The sequence below is a fragment of the Oncorhynchus tshawytscha genome, linkage group LG13 (assembly GCF_018296145.1).
Source record: "Oncorhynchus tshawytscha isolate Ot180627B linkage group LG13, Otsh_v2.0, whole genome shotgun sequence".
Lineage (NCBI taxonomy): Eukaryota > Metazoa > Chordata > Actinopteri > Salmoniformes > Salmonidae > Oncorhynchus > Oncorhynchus tshawytscha.
In genome coordinates, this window is record NC_056441.1 from 85239398 (window position 1) to 85259852 (window position 20455).

The 20455-nt window shown below is 48.1% G+C and overlaps 1 protein-coding gene across 6 annotated transcripts in view; it reads right to left on the reverse strand.

Moving 5' to 3' along the window:
- Positions 1-6300: 6300 nt before the first annotated feature.
- The window catches only part of LOC112265738 (neprilysin), a 58474-nt gene continuing 44319 nt past the window's right edge, over positions 6301-20455 (reverse strand). For all 6 annotated transcript variants that reach the window (XM_042296460.1, XM_042296456.1, XM_042296457.1 and 3 more), the window contains 6 exons: positions 16911-17030; positions 16660-16793; positions 15211-15276; positions 8559-8654; positions 8347-8423; positions 6301-8143 (listed from right to left, as the gene is read on the reverse strand). In XM_042296460.1, coding sequence (XP_042152394.1) covers positions 8044-8143; positions 8347-8423; positions 8559-8654; positions 15211-15276; positions 16660-16793; positions 16911-17030 — 593 coding nt within the window. In that variant the 3' untranslated portion in view covers positions 6301-8043. The remainder of the gene's footprint in view (positions 8144-8346; positions 8424-8558; positions 8655-15210; positions 15277-16659; positions 16794-16910; positions 17031-20455) is intronic.

The window sequence follows — 20455 nt, forward strand, 5'->3', positions numbered from 1 at the left end:
TCTCTCTCTCCTCCCCAGTAAGCCTCTCTCTCTCTCTCCTCTCAGTAAGCCTCTCTCTCCTCTCAGCCTCTCTCTCTCCTCTCAGTAAGCCTCTCTCTCTCCTCTCAGTAAGCCTCTCCTCTCCCCCCTCCTCTCAGTAAGCCTCTCTCTAAGCCTCTCTCTCCTCTCAGTAAGCCTCTCCCTCTCCTCTCCTCTCAGTAAGCCTCTCTCTCCCTCCTCTCAGTCCTCTCCCTCCTCTCAGTAAGCCTCTCTCCTCTCCTCTCAGTAAGCCTCTCTCTCCCTCCTCCTCCTCTCCTCTCCTCTCAGTAAGCCTCTCTCTCTCCCTCCTCTCAGCCTCTCTCCCTCCTCTCAAGCCTCTCTCTCTCCTCTCAGTAAGCCTCTCTCTCCCTCCCTCAGTAAGCCTCTCTCTCCCTCCTCTCAGTAAGCCTCTCTCTCCCTCCTCTCAGTAAGCCTCTCTCTCCCCTCCTCTCTCTCTCTCCCTCCTCTCTAAGCCTCTCTCTCCTCCTCAGTAAGCCTCCTCTCTCTCCTCTCAGTAAGCCTCTCTCTCTCCTCTCTCCTCTCAGTAAGCCTCTCTCTCTCCTCTCTCTCAGTAAGCCTCTCTCTCTCTCCTCTCAGTAAGCCTCTCTCTCTCTCCTCTCAGTAAGCCTCTCCTCTCTCTCTCCTCTCAGTAAGCTCTCTCTCTCTCTCAGTAAGCCTCTCTCTCCCTCCTCTCAGTAAGCTCTCCTCCCTCCTCTCAGTAAGCCTCTCTCTCTCCCTCTCAGTAAGCCCTCTCTCTCCTCCTCTCAGTAAGCCTCTCTCCCTCTCCTCCTCTCAGTAAGCCTCCTCTTCCAGTAAGCCTCTCTCCCTCCTCTCAGTAAGCCTCTCCCTCCTCTCCTCCTCTCAGTAAGCCTCTCTCTCTCTCTCCTCTCAGTAAGCCCTCTCTCTCCCTCCTCTCTCTCTCTCTCCTCTCAGTAAGCCTCTCTCTCTCTCTCTCCTCTCAGTAAGCCTCTCTCTCTCCTCTCAGTAAGCCTCTCTCTCTCCCTCAGTAAGCCTCTCTCTCTCTCCTCTCAGTAGCCTCTCTCTCTCCTCTCAGCCTCTCTCTCTCTCCTCTCAGTAAGCCTCTCTCTCTCTCCAGTAAGCCTCTCTCTCTCTCCTCTCAGTAAGCCTCCTCCCTCCTCTCTCTCCTCTCAGTAAGCCTCTCTCTCTCTCCCTCTCAGTAAGCCTCTCCTCTCTCTCTCCTCTCAGTAAGCCAGTAAGCCTCTCTCTCCTCTCAGTAAGCCTCCTCTCTCTCTCCTCTCAGTAAGCCTCAGTCTCTCCTCTCTCTCCTCTCAGTAAGCTCTCTCTCTCCTCTCAGTAAGCCTCTCTCTCCTCTCAGTAAGCCTCTCTCTCTCTCCTCTCAGTAAGCTCTCTCTCTCTCCTCTCAGTAAGCCTCTCTCAGTAAGCCTCTCTCTCTCCTCTCAGTAAGCCTCTCTCTCTCCTCTCTCCTCTCAGTAAGCCTCTCTCTCTCCTCTCAGCTCTCTCTCTCTCTCTCTCTCAAGCCTCTCTCTCTCTCCTCTCAGTAAGCTCTCTCCTCTCTCTCTCTCCTCTCAGTAAGCTCTCTCTCTCTCCTCTCAGTAAGCCTCTCTCCTCCTCTCAGTAAGCCTCTCTCTCCTCTCAGTAAGCCTCTCTCTCTCCTCTCAGTAAGCCTCTCTCTCCCTCCTCAGTCAAAGCCTCTCTCCCTCCTCTCAGTAAGCCTCTCTCTCTCCTCTCAGTAAGCCTCTCTCTCCTCCTCTCAGTAAGCCTCTCTCTCTCCTCCTCAGTAAGCTCTCTCTCCCTCCTCTCAGTAAGCCTCTCTCTCCCTCCTCTCAGTAAGCCTCTCTCTCTCCTCCTCAGTAAGCCTCTCTCTCTCCTCTCAGTAAGCCCTCTCTCCCCTCCTCTCAGTAAGCCTCTCTCTCTCCTCTCAGTAAGCCTCTCTCTCTCCTCTCAGTAAGCCTCTCTCTCTCCTCTCAGTAAGCCTCTCTCTCTCCTCAGTAAGCCTCTCTCTCTCCTCTCAGTAAGCCTCTCTCTCTCTCCTCAGTAAGTAAGCCTTCTCCTCTCCTCTCTCCTCTCAGTAAGCCTCTCTCTCTCCTCTCAGCTCTCTCTCCTCTCAAGCCTCTCTCTCTCTCTCCTCTCAGTAAGTCTCTCTCTCTCTCCCGCTCTCCTCTCAGTAAGTTTCCTCTCTCCTCTCCTCTCAGTAAGCCTCTCCCTCCTCTCAGTAAGCCTCTCTCTCCCTCCTCTCAGTAAGCCTAAGCCTCTCTCTCTCCTCTCAGTAAGCCTCTCTCTCCCTCCTCAGTAAGCCTCTCTCTCCCTCCTCTCTCTCTCTCCTCCCAGTAAGCCTCTCTCTCCTCCTCTCAGTAAGTTCTCTCTCCCTCCTCTCAAGCCTCTCTCTCCCCCTCCTCCAGTAAGCCTCTCTCTCTCCCTCTCTCAGTAAGCCTCTCTCTCCCCCTCCTCTCAGTAAGCCTCTCTCTCTCCTCTCCAGCCTCTCTCTCTCCTCTCAGTAAGCCTCTCTCCCTCCTCTCAGTAAGCCTCTCTCCCGCTCTCCTCTCAGTAAGCCTCTCCTCTCAGTAAGCCTCTCTCTCTCCTCTCAGTAAGCCTCTCTCTCTCCTAAGCTCCTCTCCCCTCTCTCTCTCTCTCCTCTCCTCTCAGTAAAGCCTCTCTCTCTCCTCTCAGTAAGCCTCTCTCTCTCCTCTCAGTAAGCCTCTCTCTCCTCTCAGTAAGCCTCTCTCTCTCCTCTCAGTAAGCCTCTCTCTCTCCTCTCTCTCTCTCTCCTCTCAGTAAGCCTCTCTCTCCTCTCAGTCCTCTCAGCCTCTCTCTCTCTCCTCTCAGTAAGCCTCTCCTCTCTCTCCTCTCAGTAAGCCTCTCCTCTCTCTCCTCTCAGTAAGCCTCTCTCTCTCTCTCCTCTCCAGTAAGCTCTCTCTCTCTCCTCTCAGTAAGCCTCTCTCTCTCTCCTCTCAGTAAGCCTCTCTCCTCTCTCTCTCTCAGTAAGCCTCCTCTCGCTCTCTCAGTAAGCCTCTCTCCTCTCCAGTAAGCCTCTCTCCTCTCAGTAAGCCTCTCTCTCTCCTCTCAGTAAGCCTCTCTCTCTCGTTCCTCTCTCTCTCTAAGCCTCTCTCTCCTCTCAGTAAGCCTCTCTCTCTCCTCTCAGTAAGCCTCTCTCTCTCCTCTCAGTAAGCCTCTCTCCTCTCTCAGTAAGCCTCTCTCTCTCCTCTCAGTAAGCCTCTCTCTCTCCTCTCAGTAAGCTCTCTCTCTCTCCTCTCAGTCAGTAAGCCTCTCTCTCTCTCCTCTCCTAAGCCTCTCTCTCCTCTCAGTAGCCTCTCTCTCTCCTCTCAGCCTAAGCCTCTCTCTCCTCTCAGTAAGCCTCTCTCTCTCCTCTCAGTAAGCCTCTCTCCTCTCTCAGTAAGCCTCTCTCTCCTCCTCTCTCTCCTCTCAGTAAGCCTAAGCCTCTCTCTCCTCTCAGTAAGCCTCTCTCTCTCCTCTCAGTAAGCCTCTCTCTCCTCTCAGTAAGCCTCTCTCTCCTCTCAGTAAGCCTCTCTCTCCCTCTCAGTAAGCCTCTCTCTCTCCTCTCAGTAAGCCTCTCTCTCTCCTCTCAGTAAGCCTCTCTCTCTCCTCTCTCTCTCTCCTCTCAGTAAGCCTCTCTCTCTCCTCTCAGTAAGCCTCTCTCTCTCCTCTCAGTAAGCCTCTCTCCTCCTCTCAGTAAGCCTCTCAGTAAGCCTCTCTCCTCTCAGTAAGCCTCTCTCTCCTCTCTCTCTCTCCTCTCAGTAAGCCTCTCTCTCAGTAAGCCTCTCCTCTCAGTAAGCCTCTCTCTCTCCTCTCAGTAAGCCTCTCTCTCCTCTCAGTAAGCCCTCTCTCTCCTCTCTAAGCCTCTCTCCTCCTCTCAGTAAGCCTCTCTCTCCTCTCAGTAAGCCTCTCTCTCTCCTCTCAGTAAGCCTCTCTCTCTCCTCTCAGTAAGCCTCTCTCTCTCCTCTCAGTAAGCCTCCTCTCTCTCTCCTCTCAGTAAGCCTCTCTCTCTCTCTCAGTAAGCCTCTCTCTCTCCTCTCAGTAAGCCTCTCTCTCTCTCCTCTCCTCTCTCTCCTCTCAGTAAGCCTCTCTCTCTCCTCTCTCAGCCTCTCCTCTCTCTCTCCTCTCAAGCCTCTCTCTCTCCTCTCAGTAAGCCTCTCTCTCTCTCTCAGTAAGCCTCTCTCTCTCTCTCAGTAAGCCTCTCTCTCCTCTCAGCCTCTCCCTCTCTCCTCTCAAGCCTCTCTCTCTCCTCTCAGTAAGCCTCTCTCCTCTCTCAGTAAGCCTCTCTCTCTCTCCTCTCAGTAAGCCCTCTCTCTCTCTCAGTCTCTCTCTCAGTCTCTCAGTAAGCCTCTCTCCTCTCAGTCTCTCTCTCTCAGTAGCCTCTCTCTCCTCTCAGTAAGCCTCTCTCCTCTCAGTAAGCCTCTCTCTCTCCTCTCAGTAAGCCTCTCTCCTCAGTAAGTAAGCCTCTCTCTCTCTCAGTAAGCCTCTCTCTCAGTAAGCCCTCTCTCCTCTCAGTAAGCCTCTCTCTCTCTCAGTAAGCCTCTCTCCTCTCAGTAAGCCTCTCTCTCTCCTCTCTAAGCCTCCTCTCAGTAAGCCTCTCTCCTCTCAGTAAGCCTCTCTCTCAGTCTCTCTCTCAGTAAGCCTCTCTCTCAGTCTCTCCTCTCTCAGTAAGCCTCAGTAAGCCTCTCTCTCTCCTCTCTCTCATCTCTCTCAGTAAGCCTCTCTCTCTCCTCAGTAAGCCGCTCTCTCTCTCCTCTCAGTAAGCCGCTCTCTCTCTCCTCTCAGTAAGCCTCGCTCTCTCTCCTCTCAGTAAGCCTCTCTCTCCCGCTCTCCTCTCAGTAAGCCTCTCTCTCCCGCTCTCCTCTCAGTAAGCCTCTCTCTCCCGCTCTCCTCTCAGTAAGCCTCGCTCTCTCTCCCCGCTCTCCTCTCAGTAAGCCTCTCTCTCCCGCTCTCCTCTCAGTAAGCCTCTCTCTCCCGCTCTCCTCTCAGTAAGCCTCTCTCTCTCGCTCTCCTCTCAGTAAGCCTCTCTCCCCCTCTCTCCTCTCAGTAAGCCTCTCTCTCACTCTCATGTGTCAGTATCTCTCTCTGCAGGCTGTCTCCTGAGTGCCAACAAATGTGCTTCTAATCAGGTGCAGGACAGTGTGGGGTATATTTAACATGTCCCCGGGGCGGCCATTAAGATACCGCAGATACTCTCTCCACCAACCAGGCTCAGGGGAGGGAGGGCGCGTTCCTCTGCCCAGGTGTTGCTGACGCATGCCAGATCTTACCACGCCTGGATAGGCATTGTAACTGCAGCTAACCACATCAGAAAGTTACAGCAATCTGTCAGTCGATGACATGTCATGCAACCATTGGTTGATGTGTGCCACGTCTGAGCGGGGGACATGACCCTGGTCCATCAACGTAGCCAAAACACCCTGAAAAAACACTCACCTAGTGTCAATGGGGAACAACTTGAGTTGTGGAGAGACACCGTCCTAGAGTCATTACTCTCCCTGGGACTTAAATGATCAACTTATGTCACATTCAAGCCAAAACCAATGACTTAGGTCAATGGTATAACACGTCGCTCTTATTGTGACTGTTGGCAAAATGGGATGGTATAACACGTCGCTCTTATTGTGACTGTTGGCAAAATGGGATGGTATAACACGTCGCTCTTATTGTGACTGTTGGCAAAATGGGATGGTATAACACGTCGCTCTTGTGACTGTTGGCAAAATGGGATGGTATAAACGTCGCTCTTGTGACTGTTGGCAAAATGGGATGGTATAACACGTCGCTCTTATTGTGACTGTTGGCAAAATGGGATGGTATAACACGTCGCTCTTATTGTGACTGTTGGCAAAATGGGATGGTAATAACAGTTTGTGTGTTCAGTTGAGGAATGACTTCTTGAAGTCACAGTCCTGCTGGATTCTGTTTGGTTTCTGAACTAATGTCACTGATTGGCTAAGGGCTCTGTACACACACCTGGTTTGCCAGCTCAAAAACAACCAGAAGAGGTGGATGAGAGCCAGCCCCCGGGAAGGAAGAGGTAGCTCTGCTTTAAATCATATAGGACCTCCTCAACCAAACACATGAGGTAGTAGCACATTGACATATAGAAAAGAGCAGTGTTGGATCTCACAGAGCTGGGTTGTCTCAGCAATTAGGAAAAAGCCAAGGAAAACTCTGTTGCCTGGCTGCACACATCCATCCACTGGTTGTCATCTCAGATAGACCCTGGAGGCACAATGACACACCCTCTCCCTCCATATCTCTAGCATGTACTCTACCTACACAAAGAATACGGCTGAAACATACCACGTTCTCTTTTAGGATTTTTTTTATTACAAAGTATGTAAATACAGGCAACTGAGGTATATCCGTCTATCCTTCTACAGGTGAGATGGTTGTGTGTATATGTGTAGGAGGGAAAACATACACAAAACATGGCAACATAAACAGGTGGCATTTTTGAGAAATGGTATGTTTTGAGTCCCATGACACATTGTGGACTGATCCTCCTTTCCCCTTACATAGAGGATCTAAAAGGATAGTGTGTTTCAAACCGGGACTTACCAAACACCTTAACAGGCGCAAATATTAAATCTGCTTCTCCCAGAAAGGAATACAAGAGACAAAAACGTAACACTTAGTTACTTCTGTACCTTAAAGACACCGTGATAATGCTGAAAATCAACAAGGACAACATGTTCTGTTTCCCGTGTCTGTGTGTGAAAACAATTATAAAGAGAGGGAGAAAGAAGGGGTTATTTGTGGCACATTTTTAAGTCAGGAAAATATTTCAGACTTAAAAATCTTTGGCGTAAACAGTGTGTGTGGGGTGGGGGGGGTCCAGCTACAAACCTGACTTCCTCAGCCCCCCCCACACACACACACACAAAACAGCAGTAGCACCATGGTTCATGCAAGGCTTCATCAGTTTGTTGAAAAATGTAGTGGTTACATCCGGATAAAAAACACACATCAAAAAGACAAAAACACACACATACTGAACACCAGAGGAGGCTGGTGGAAGTACCTATAAGAGGACGGGCTCATTGTACCGGTTGGAATGGAATTCAAAGTAACTGAGTGAAACGCGTTGGTTCCATTTGTTTGGTACCATTCCATTGATTCCATTTGTTTGGTACCATTCCATTGGTTCCATTCCAGCCACTGTTATGAGACCGTCCTGCTATAGCTCCTCCCACCAGCCTCCTCTGCTGGACAGAGCAGTTTGAATCAAGGTCACATTCTTGCTGTAAAATAAAAATAGCAATATGTTTGATGTCAATTCCTGACCAGCTAAGTCGCCCAACTGTTTCCAAGGCAACAACGTAAGTGTTTGGTGCTTATAGACATAGTTGGCATCCATTTAGAGACATTAACATATACAGAAAAAACATGAAATTATTGTTATACTCATTGGTGTATATTCAGTAAAATAAAATGTGGTTTTCTTAAATATACAATCAAATAGAATCCCCCCCTCCAAGTGTGACTACTGATTACTGTCAATGTATATTCATCTAATGTATTGATTATACAGTATATTTTTGGTTTATATTGAGGCCCACCTCATAGTGTAAAACAAATAGCATTTTGGACAAACAGAGCTGCAGTTTAGAATAAGTGGATATTTGTCTGTTGTTCAAGATGCTCAAATTAGTCTCACATTTTGTATACAAAAAAAAAAAGAATTTGTCATGATTGAAATGCAGCGGGGGAAAAAGTAGAATTGAAAAGTACATTTTCAAACACAAAAAAAAAGATTGCTTTCCACGGGATACAGTCACGTCAATTCAGTGACCCTGCTGATCTGGTGAAGAGTCTGGGAGCTGGCTATGAACAGCACTCTGTAGTCCATTGAATCGGTTTGTTCTGTACAGTCAGTGTAGCAGTCCTGGTCCACCCTGCAGGGAACATAGAACATACCCCTGTTCCAGACTAGTGCTCTAACAGTCAGGGGGAAAGGTGAGGTGGTTAGGAAGGGAAAGAGGACACAAGCCCACCTCTCACCCCCTACCAGCCTCAGGGTAGGCTAGTGTCAAGACTACCGTATCACCAGACTCGGCAGATACTGTCAGGGACCATGTAGCTGTTCTTTGGACAGTTGAAGGCCTTGGCAAACTCAGGGAAGTTCTGGAGGGACCCCAGGACCCTGAACAGGAAACAGGAAATGGTAATCAGTGGCCAGAATGACAAGGCAACCCCCACACCTGGTGTCCCAGGTCTAAAATCGCACTAAGGTAAACCAGAGAAATAAGGTAAACCAGAGACACGGAGGGCCACAAAGAGTTAATATGAGGAGAGATGGGGTTAGTGGAAGAGGAAGTGATACAGGAGAGGAATGAGAGATCGTACCTGAACTTCCCTGGACTGTGTACATCTACTTTGATGGAGTTGACAGCTTGTTGTGGTCGATGTGTTCCACACCACACCTGGAGGAAGAGACAGGAGTGTGATAGGGAGTGACATCCATTATTCCCCTTAACCATCCATCCATGCACTTATCCATCCATCCATGCACTTATCCATCCATCCATGCACTTATCCATCCATCCATCCAGTCTGACCTGAGCGAAGTTGAGAAAGAAGAGTTGTTGATGGTTGAGGTTTATTCCAGGCAGGAGAGGCTCATTCCCATTCTTCTCCACATAGTTCAGGTAGGCCTGTAATCATAACACCACCACTTACATCCTCTCTCTGGCCTGAAATCATTCAGTCCTCTCTCTGGCCTGAAATCATTCCGTCCCCTCTCTGGCCTGAAATCATTCCGTCCCCTCTCTGGCCTGAAATCATTCCGTCCTCTCTCTGGCCTGAAATCATTCCGTCCTCTCTCTGGCCTGAAATCATTCCGTCCTCTCTCTGGCCTGAAATCATTCCGTCCTCTCTCTGGCCTGAAATCATTCCGTCCTCTCTCTGGCCTGAAATCATTCCGTCCTCTCTCTGGCCTGAAATCATTCCGTCCTCTCTCTGGCCTGAAATCATTCCGTCCTCTCTCTGGCCTGAAATCATTCCGTCCTCTCTCTGGCCTGAAATCATTACAACCCCACTTCCATCTGTGTATATAACAGAGACTTATTTTACACTCATCCTCTCTGAGCTTCCGCACATACAGTATTACTGGGTACAATAGGCCTGAAATCAACAACGCCACTTTGCCTTCAGGAAAGACACATAAGTACTTTATTAGCCTTTAATACTTTACAAATACATTGCCTTCAGAAAGCATTCACACTCAACTTTTTCCAAAGTTTGTTGTGATGCAAAGTGGGATTAAAATAGTATTTTTTTGTCAACGATCTACACAAAATACCCTGTGAAGTCAAAGTGGAAGACAAATTCTAACAAAAAAAATGTATGAAAAATACAACTAATATATCTGGATTAAATAAATGATTCAAACCAGAGTCAATTCTTGATAGAATCATCTTTGGCAGCGATTACAGCTGGGAGCCTTTCTGGGTAAATCTCAAAGCTTTGAACACCTGGATTGTACAATATTTGCACATTTATTCTTCAAGCTCTCAAGTTGGTTGTTGATCATTACTAGACAGGCATTTAAGTCTTGCCCTAGATTTAAGATGATTTCATTCAAAACTAACGCAGGAATCTTGGTTAGCAACTCCAGTGTATATTTGGCCTTGTGTTTTAGGTAGGGTTGGGTGCTATGTAGATGTTAAAATCTTCATACCGTCCTGCTCTTATCCTGGGACTTACGGTATTGCCGGAGTAGTCCACAAGGGGACGTAAAACCCCCCCACAAAAGTCCACTGGGCGTCTATTATCAGAAAGTTAACTAAATCAGCACAAGTAATTGCACTTGTTAGCATATTTAGCTAACAAAAATAAACAAATTGCCAAGACAGGCAATCCAGCTCTTAAAGTTATGTATAGGTAGGAGCTACCAAATATCATTTTTAATGAGTTAGGACATTTATAAGTGAATGTGAACAGTAGACATTCACTTATAAATGTTTTGCTTTTCTGAAGGAAGAACAGTACTGGCTCTGGAGCAGCATGTGTACATGCTGTGCCTGTGTGGAGTCTTGAGTCGCTGGGACAAGGAGAAATCAAAAGATAACAGTGGCAGCTGTACAGATAACTCATCCAGAGGGCTTTACCTTCTCAAACAGGGGAGAAAGCCAACACTATATGATGTCCTGTCACCTTATTCATTCAGCCACTAGATAACTAGCAAGATAAACTTAGGTCACATTAAATGCAGAATTGTGCGTTTTTCACACAGGAGAAATATTTCATGCATTTTCAATTTCTTGCTACGTTTTCTAAACGCAGATCAAAAATACTTATTGTAATTTCTGCTCAGCATCAGACACATTTAGTTCTTCAGTTGCACTTCTCCACTTGGATGAGAATTCACAAATGGGCATTCTATCAGCAGACAGCACTCTGACTGATGTGGAGCTACTGTTCTCCATCATTCTATCAGCAGACAGCACACTAGCCTCGGTTTTTCGGATGACTGCCTTGCCTGGTTCACCAATTACTTTGCAGACAGAGTTCAGTGTGTCAAATCGGAGGGCATGCTGTCCGGTCCTCTGGCAGTCTCTATGGGGGTGCCACAGGGTTCAATTCTCGGGCCGACTCTTTTCTCTGTGTATATCAATGATGTTGCTCTTGCTGCGGGCGATTCCCTGATCCACCTCTACGCAGACGACACCATTCTATATACTTTCGGCCCGTCATTGGACACTGTGCTATCTAACCTCCAAACGAGCTTCAATGCCATACAACACTCCTTCCGTGGCCTCCAACTGCTCTTAAACGCTAGTAAAACCAAATGCATGCTTTTCAACCGATCGCTGCCTGCACCCGCATGCCCGACTAGCATCACCACCCTGGATGGTTCCGACCTTGAATATGTGGACATCTATAAGTACCTAGGTGTCTGGCTAGACTGCAAACTCTCCTTCCAGACTCATATCAAACATCTCCAATCAAAAATCAAATCAAGAGTCGGCTTTCTATTCCGCAACAAAGCCTCCTTCACTCACGCCGCCAAGCTTACCCTAGTATAACTGACTATCCTACCAATCCTCGACTTTGGCGATGTCATCTACAAAATGGCTTCCAACACTCTACTCAGCAAACTGGATGCAGTATATCACAGTGCCATCCGTTTTGTCACTAAAGCACCTTATACCACCCACCACTGCGACTTGTATGCCCTAGTCGGCTGGCCCTCGCTACATATTCGTCGCCAGACCCACTGGCTCCAGGTCATCTACAAGTCCATGCTAGGTAAAGCTCCGCCTTATCTCAGTTCACTGGTCACGATGGCAACACCCATCCGTAGCACGCGCTCCAGCAGGTGTATCTCACTGATCATCCCTAAAGCCAACACCTCATTTGGCCGCCTTTCGTTCCAGTACTCTGCTTCCTGTGACTGGAACGAATTGCAAAAATCGCTGAAGTTGGAGACTTTTATCTCCCTCACCAACTTCAAACATCAGCTATCTGAGCAGCTAACCGATCGCTGCAGCTGTACATAGTCTATTGGTAAATAGCCCACCCATTTTCACCTACCTCATGCCCATACTGTTTTTATTTATTTACTTTTCTGCTCTTTTGCACACCAATCTCTACCTGTACATGACCATCTGATCATTTATCACTCCAGTGTTAATCTGCAAAATTGTAACTATTCGTCTACCTCCTCATGCCTTTTGCACACATTGTATATAGACTCCCCCTTTGTTTTCTACTGTGTTATTGACTTGTTAATTGTTTATTCCATGTGTAACTCTGTGTTGTCTGCTCACACTGCTATGCTTTATCTTGGCCAGGTCGCAGTTGTAAATGAGAACTTGTTCTCAACTAGCCTACCTGGTTAAATAAAGGTGAAATAAAAAAATAAACTGACTGATGTCTAGCTACTGTTCTCCATCATTCTATCAGCAGACAGCACACTGACTGATGTGGAGCTACTGTTCTCCATCATTCTATCAGCAGACAGCACACTGACTGATGTGGAGCTACTGTTCTCCATCATTCTATCAGCAGACAGCACTGACTGATGTGGAGCTACTGTTCTCCATCATTCTATCAGCAGACAGCACTGACTGATGTGGAGCTACTGTTCTCCATCATTCTATCAGCAGATAGCACACTGACTGATGTGGAGCTACTGTTCTCCATCATTCTATCAGCAGATAGCACACTGACTGATGTGGAGCTACTGTTCTCCATCATTCTATCAGCAGACAGCACTGACTGATGTGGAGCTACTGTTCTCCATCATTCTATCAGCAGACAGCACTGACTGATGTGGAGCTACTGTTCTCCATCATTCTATCAGCAGACAGCACACTGACTGATGTGGAGCTACTGTTCTCCATCATTCTATCAGCAGACAGCACTGACTGATGTGGAGCTACTGTTCTCCATCATTCTATCAGCAGACAGCACTGACTGATGTGGAGCTACTGTTCTCCATCATTCTATCAGCAGACAGCACACTGACTGATGTGGAGCTACTGTTCTCCATCATTCTATCAGCAGACAGCACTGACTGATGTGGAGCTACTGTTCTCCATCATTCTATCAGCAGACAGCACTGACTGATGTGGAGCTACTGTTCTCCATCATTCTATCAGCAGACAGCACTGACTGATGTGGAGCTACTGTTCTCCATCATTCTATCAGCAGACAGCACACTGACTGATGTGGAGCTACTGTTCTCCATCATTCTATCAGCAGACAGCACTGACTGATGTGGAGCTACTGTTCTCCATCATTCTATCAGCAGACAGCACTGACTGATGTGGAGCTACTGTTCTCCATCATTCTATCAGCAGACAGCACTGACTGATGTGGAGCTACTGTTCTCCATCATTCTATCAGCAGACAGCACTGACTGATGTGGAGCTACTGTTCTTGTTTACTTTTCTCGCTGTAGCCAGCCTACCTTTCTCCAGTAAAACGCAAGATTACCATTAAGCAAAACATTAGGAAATGAAGCTGGCTACATTCTTTCTATAATAACCATTAGAAATAGGATGGCCATGCATCGCTGAATTTAAAATTGTTTTATTTAACTAGGCAAATCAGTTAAGAACAAATTCTTTACAATGATGGCCTACCTCGGCCCAAACCCGGACAAAGCTGGGCCAATTGTGCGCCGCTCTGTGGGACTCCCAATCACGGCTGGATGTGATACAGCCTGGAATCGAACCAGGGACTGTAGTGACACCTCTTGCACTGAGATGCAGTGCCTTAGACCACTGCGACACTCACCTTTTCATTGTATGCTCATTTATTTGTGTTTCCCCAGACAAATAGCACTTCTGTTGTCATCATGTAGTTTCTGTGAAGGAAAACTATAGTTGCACATCCCTGATCATTCTTGAGGCAAAAAAAAAATACTAATTATATATATATATATATATATATGCAACCCGTCAATGCACAGCTGGACCCCACGGTTCCCACTTTCTCCCATTGTGCTATTTACAAATGTTCTGGGGAACTACTGCAAGAATCATGTAAAAGAAATGAAATAAATGAAATCTGCTGTAAATGCTAACATATTGCACAAGTTGACTGCAAGTATTTCCTTAAAAAGTAGCTACAAATATAAAAAATGTATTGAAAAGCTTCAAAATAGTTTTGATGGTATTGAAAAAGCATCCTGTGAGTATTTCCAAATACCCCGGTATACAGTATACCGTTATTGTCCTGCTGAAAGGTGGATCTGTCTCCCGGTGTCTGTTGTTAAGCAGTAAGTGTCAAGGTCATAATGCTTTCGAGGTCAGATCATGACGTCAGTGATCTTCTGATCTGAATGTCGTAGCTCTAGAAAGACACCCACATTTACGAGTTGACTGACCATTGGAGAAAAAAATTATTCCGCACTCGGATCTAGTTCTTTTTTTTGTTTTGAACACGACATTAGTCTCAGCGGAGGGAGAGAGCAGCAGAGGGTCTGCCTTTTATGGTCCCTGTTCTATCCTTCCTTTCCTACGGTGAGACTGACCAGAGAGAGAGGGGGCACCGTCTTACACCTGATGGTGAAACTCAAGTCAAACCGCATCAGCTTCATGCACAAATTCATGTTGTTCCTTTGACCAGCGAAAGTGAAATATTCCTTGATATAAAAAATAGACAACGAGTTGCTAATAATAATATAAACGCAGGGCATCGATACACTTGGTTACTCATTCATTGCAGCTGCAGTGGAAGTAGAGAGAAGCACATGTGATGTTTTATAATAGTGTTGAATAAACTGTTGACAGTGCGCATCTATCGTAAAGTAAAATCTAATAAAACTATCTTAAAGTACTAAAGCCCAATAAAGTCCCTGTCTATCTAATGTAAAGTACTAAAGCCCAATAAAGTCCCTGTCTATCTAATGTAAAGTACTAAAGCCCAATAAAGTACCTGTCTATCTAATGTAAAGTACTAAAGGCTATTGAAGTACCTGTCTATCTAATGTAAAGTACTAAAGGCTATTGAAGTACCTGTCTATCTAATGTAAAGTACTAAAGGCTATTGAAGTACCTGTCTATCTAATGTAAAGTACTAAAGGCTATTGAAGTACCTGTCTATCTAATGTAAAGTACTAAAGCCTATTGAAGTACCTGTCTATCTAATGTAAAGTACTAAAGCCTATTGAAGTACCTGTCTATCTAATGTAAAGTACTAAAGCCCAATAAAGTCCCTGTCTATCTAATGTAAAGTACTAAAGCCCAATAAAGTACCTGTCTATCTAATGTAAAGTACTAAAGGCTATTGAAGTACCTGTCTATCTAATGTAAAGTACTAAAGGCTATTGAAGTACCTGTCTATCTAATGTAAAGTACTAAAGGCTATTGAAGTACCTGTCTATCTAATGTAAAGTACTAAAGGCTATTGAAGTACCTGTCTATCTAATGTAAAGTACTAAAGGCTATTGAAGTACCTGTCTATCTAATGTAAAGTACTAAAGGCTATTGAAGTACCTGTCTATCTAATGTAAAGTACTAAAGGCTATTGAAGTACCTGTCTATCTAATGTAAAGTACTAAAGGCTATTGAAGTACCTGTCTATCTAATGTAAAGTACTAAAGCCCAATAAAGTACCTGTCTATCTAATGTAAAGTACTAAAGGCTATTGAAGTACCTATCTACGGTGCCTTCAGAAAGTATTCAAACTCCTTGATTTGTTTTCCACAGATTGTGTTTTTTCCCATTGCAGAAAGACAAAGATTTGACACATTCCTACCTGGTACGACTGGCGAATCCCGCCGTTGTCCGCAATGTTCTCTCCCAGAGTGTTATTTCCATTGAGCTGCTTACAGAAAACAAAAACATCCAGATCAACACAGTCTGAAACATTTCTTGTTGTTTTGGCTCTGTACTCCAGCACTGTGGATTGTAAATGATACAATGACTAAATGCAGACTGTCAGCTTTAATTTGAGGCTATTTTCATCCATATCGTGCAAACAGTTACAGAACATGCAGTAATTTTTACATAGTTCTGCCATTTTAGGGGAGCAGGACAAAACTCATACCCCAAAACTCATACCCCAAAACTCATACCCCAAAACTCATACCCCAAAACTCATACCCCAAAACTCATACCCCAAAGACATGCATTTTTTTTTAGAGGGTATCAAATCAAACTTTGTCACATGCGCCGCATACAACAAGTGAAATGCTTTACTTACAAGCCCTTAACTCTTGAACTGCACTGTTGGTTAAGAAAATATTTACCAAATAAACTACAGTAAAATAATAATACAATAACATGAGGCTATATACAGGGGGTACCGGTACTGAGTCAGTGTGCAGGGGTACAGGCTAGTTGAGGTCATTTGTGCATGTAGGTAGGGGTGAAGTGACTATGCATAGATAATGAACAGCGAGTAGCAGCAAAATTGACTGTGACCACCCAGACTATGTACATTGACACACATGCGCCACCGCATATAGCCTCCACATTGACACACATGCGCCACCGCATATAGCCTCCACATTGACACACATGCGCCACCGCATATAGCCTCCACATTGACTCGGCACCCTCTGCATATAGCCTCCACATTGACTCGGCACCCTCTGCATATAGCCTCCACATTGACTCGGCACCCTCTGCATATAGCCTCCACATTGACTCGGCACCCTCTGCATATAGCCTCCACATTGACTCGGCACCCTCTGCATATAGCCTCCACATTGACTCGGCACCCTCTGCATATAGCCTCCACATTGACTCGGCACCCTCTGCATATAGCCTCCACATTGACTCGGCACCCTCTGCATATAGCCTCCACATTGACTCGGCACCCTCTGCATATAGCCTCCACATTGACTCGGCACCCTCTGCATATAGCCTCCACATTGACTCGGCACCCTCTGCATATAGCCTCCACATTGACTCGGTACCCTCTGCATATAGCCTCCACATTGACTCGGTACCGGTACCCTCTGCATATAGCCTCGTTATTGTACTGTGTGTTACTTTTTAACTTTAGATTATTTAGTAAAAATTGTCTTAACTCTACTTCATGAACTGCATTGTTGGTTAAGGGCTTGTAAGTAAGCATTTCATGGTAAGGTTGTATTCGGCGCATGTGACAAATACAATTTGATGTGAACCCAGTGCACATTTCCTGGGAAAGAGAGGAGAAGAGAGATGCAGAGAAAAGGGACAGGAGAGGACAACATACATTCAGTCCGTTGGCCAGGTCCCAGGAGAAGCTTCCATACTGGTCCACAATGCACTTGGACAGATTCACAAAGTTCTGGGTGGAGCTTGGCGTCCACCATTCCTTCAGGTCACCATCTTTATCATAGTTACGACCTGGCAACCGGACAAACTGTTACGGACAGCTGACCAGCTAGTCCACATGTCATAAAACAACACTTTCAAATTGGATTCAATTCTTATGAAGCTAACTGTATGTGCACAGTCTCTTACCGTTGTCATCGAACCCGTGAGTGATCTCATGTCCGATCACCATGCCGATACCTCCAAAATTCAGAGACTTGGTCTGGCCTTTACCGAAGAATGGAGGCTGGAGGATGCCTGCTGGAAACACTGAGAGCATAGGAGGAGAGAGAGACAGGAAGGAGCTCACATTTCAGAAATGATGTGAGGAGACAGTAGAGGTGACGGGAAGAGACAGGTGGTGACATGACAGTAGAGATGATGGGAGGAGCCGGTAGAGGGGACGTGACAGTAGAGGTGATGTGAGGAGACAGTAGAGGTGACAGTAGAGGTGATGGGAGGAGGCAGTAGAAGTGACATGACAGTAGAGGTGATGTGACAGTAGAGGTGATGGGAGGAGAAGGTAGAGGTGATGTGAGACAGTAGAGGTGATGGGAGGAGGCAGTAGAAGTGACATGACAGTAGAGGTGATGTGACAGTAGAGGTGATGGGAGGAGAAGGTAGAGGTGATGTGAGACAGTAGAGGTGATGGGAGGAGACCGAGGTGATGTGAGGAGACCGAGGTGATGTGAGGAGACCGAGGTGATGTGAGGAGACCGAGGTGATGTGACAGTAGAGGTGATGTGACAGTAGAGGTGATGTGACAGTAGAGGTGATGTGACAGTAGAGGTGATGGGACAGTAGAGGTGATGTGACAGTAGAGGAGACAGTAGAGGTGATGTGACAGTAGAGGAGACAGTAGAGGTGATGTGAGGAGACAGTAGAGGTGATGGGAGGAGGCAGTAGAAGTGACATGACAGTAGAGGTGATGTGACAGTAGAGGTGATGGGAGGAGAAGGTAGAGGTGATGTGAGACAGTAGAGGTGATGTGAGACAGTAGAGGTGATGGGAGGAGACCGAGGTGATGTGACAGTAGAGGTGATGTGACAGTAGAGGTGATGTGACAGTAGAGGTGATGTGACAGTAGAGGTGATGTGACAGTAGAGGTGATGTGACAGTAGAGGTGACAGTAGAGGTGATGTGACAGTAGAGGTGATGTGACAGTAGAGTAGATGTGAGGAGACAGTAGAGGTGATGGGAGGAGGCAGTAGAAGTGACATGACAGTAGAGGTGATGTGACAGTAGAGGTGATGTGAGGAGACAGTAGAGGTGATGGGAGGAGGCAGTAGAAGTGACATGACAGTAGAGGTGATGTGACAGTAGAGGTGATGGGAGGAGAAGGTAGAGGTGATGTGAGACAGTAGAGGTGATGGGAGGAGACCGAGGTGATGTAACAGTAGAGGTGATGTGACAGTAGAGGTGATGTGAGGAGACCGAGGTGATGTGACAGTAGAGGTGATGTGACAGTAGAGGTGATGTGACAGTAGAGGTGATGGGAGGAGACCGAGGTGACGTGACAGTAGAGGTGATGGGAGGAGGCAGTAGAGGTGATGTGACAGTAGAGGTGATGGGAGGAGGCAGTAGAGGTGATGTGACAGTAGAGGTGATGGGAGGAGGCAGTAGAGGTGATGTGACAGTAGAGGTGATGGGAGGAGGCAGTAGAGGTGATGTGACAGTAGAGGTGATGGGAGGAGGCAGTAGAGGTGATGTGACAGTAGAGGTGATGGGAGAAGGCAGTAGAGGTGACGTGACAGTAGAGGTGACATGAGGAGGCAGTAGAGGTGATGTGACAGTAGAGGTGATGGGAGAAGGCAGTAGAGGTGATCTGACAGTAGGTGATGGGAGGTGACAGTAGAGGTGACTGTAGGGGGGGTGACAGAGGTGATGTGACAGTAGAGGTGACGGGAGGAGACAGTAGAGGCGACAGTAGAGGAGACAGTAGAGGTGACGGGACAGTAGAAGTGATGGGAGGAGTAAGTAGAGGTGACGTGATAGTAGAGGTGACTGTAGGGGGGTGGCAGAGGTGACGTGATAGTAGAGGTGACTGTAGGGGGGTGACAGAGGTGACGTGACAGTAGAGGCGACGGAAGGAGAGAGTAGAGGCGACGGAAGGAGAGAGTAGAGGCGACGGAAGGAGAGAGTAGAGGCGACGGGAGGAGAGAGTAGAGGCGACGGGAGGAGAGAGTAGAGGCGACGGGAGGAGACAGTAGAGGCGACGGGAGGAGACAGTAGAGGCGACGGGAGGAGACAGTAGAGGCGACGGGAGGAGACAGTAGAGGCGACGGGAGGAGACAGTAGAGGCGACGGGAGGAGACAGTAGAGGCGACGGGAGGAGACAGTAGAGGCGACGGGAGGAGACGGGAGGACACAGTAGAGGTGACGGGACAGCAGAAGTGATGGGAGGAGTAAGTAGAGGTGATGTGACAGTAGAGGTGACTGTAGGGGGCGGCGGGAGGAGACGGTAGAGGCGGCGGGAGGAGACGGTAGAGGCGGCGGGAGGAGACGGTAGAGGCGGCGGGAGGAGACGGTAGAGGCGGCGGGAGGAGACGGTAGAGGCGGCGGGAGGAGACGGTAGAGGTTGCGGGAGGAGACGGTAGAGGTTGCGGGAGGAGACGGTAGAGGTTGCGGGAGGAGACGGTAGAGGTTGCGGGAGGAGACGGTAGAGGTTGCGGGAGGAGACGGTAGAGGTTGCGGGAGGAGACGGTAGAGGTTGCGGGAGGAGACGGTAGAGGTTGCGGGAGGAGACGGTAGAGGTTGCGGGAGGAGACGGTAGAGGTTGCGGGAGGAGACAGTAGAGGTTGCGGGAGGAGACAGTAGAGGTTGCGGGAGGAGACAGTAGAGGTTGCGGGAGGAGACAGTAGAGGTTGCGGGAGGAGACAGTAGAGGTTGCGGGAGGAGACAGTAGAGGTTGCGGGAGGAGACAGTAGAGGTTGCGGGAGGAGACAGTAGAGGTTGCGGGAGGAGACAGTAGAGGTTGCGGGAGGAGACAGTAGAGGTTGCGGGAGGAGACAGTAGAGGTTGCGGGAGGAGACAGTAGAGGTTGCGGGAGGAGACAGTAGAGGTTGCGGGAGGAGACAGTAGAGGTTGCGGGAGGAGACAGTAGAGGTTGCGGGAGGAGACAGTAGAGGTTGCGGGAGGAGACAGTAGAGGTTGCGGGAGGAGACAGTAGAGGTTGCGGGAGGAGACAGTAGAGGTTGCGGGAGGAGACAGTAGAGGTTGCGGGAGGAGACAGTAGAGGTTGCGGGAGGAGACAGTAGAGGCGGCGGGAGGAGACAGTAGAGGCGGCGGGAGGAGACAGTAGAGGCGGCGGGAGGAGACAGTAGAGGCGGCGGGAGGAGACAGTAGAGGCGGCGGGAGGAGACAGTAGAGGCGGCGGGAGGAGACAGTAGAGGCGGCGGGAGGAGACAGTAGAGGTTGCGGGAGGAGACAGTAGAGGGCGGGAGGAGACAGTAGAGGTTGCGGGAGGAGACAGTAGAGGTTGCGGGAGGAGACAGTAGAGGCGGCGGGAGGAGACAGTAGAGGCGGCGGGAGGAGACAGTAGAGGCTGCGGGAGGAGACAGTAGAGGCGGCGGGAGGAGACAGTAGAGGTTGCGGGAGGAGACAGTAGAGGCGGCGGGAGGAGACAGTAGAGGCGGCGGGAGGAGACAGTAGAGGTTGCGGGAGGAGACAGTAGTGGCGGCGGGAGGAGACAGTAG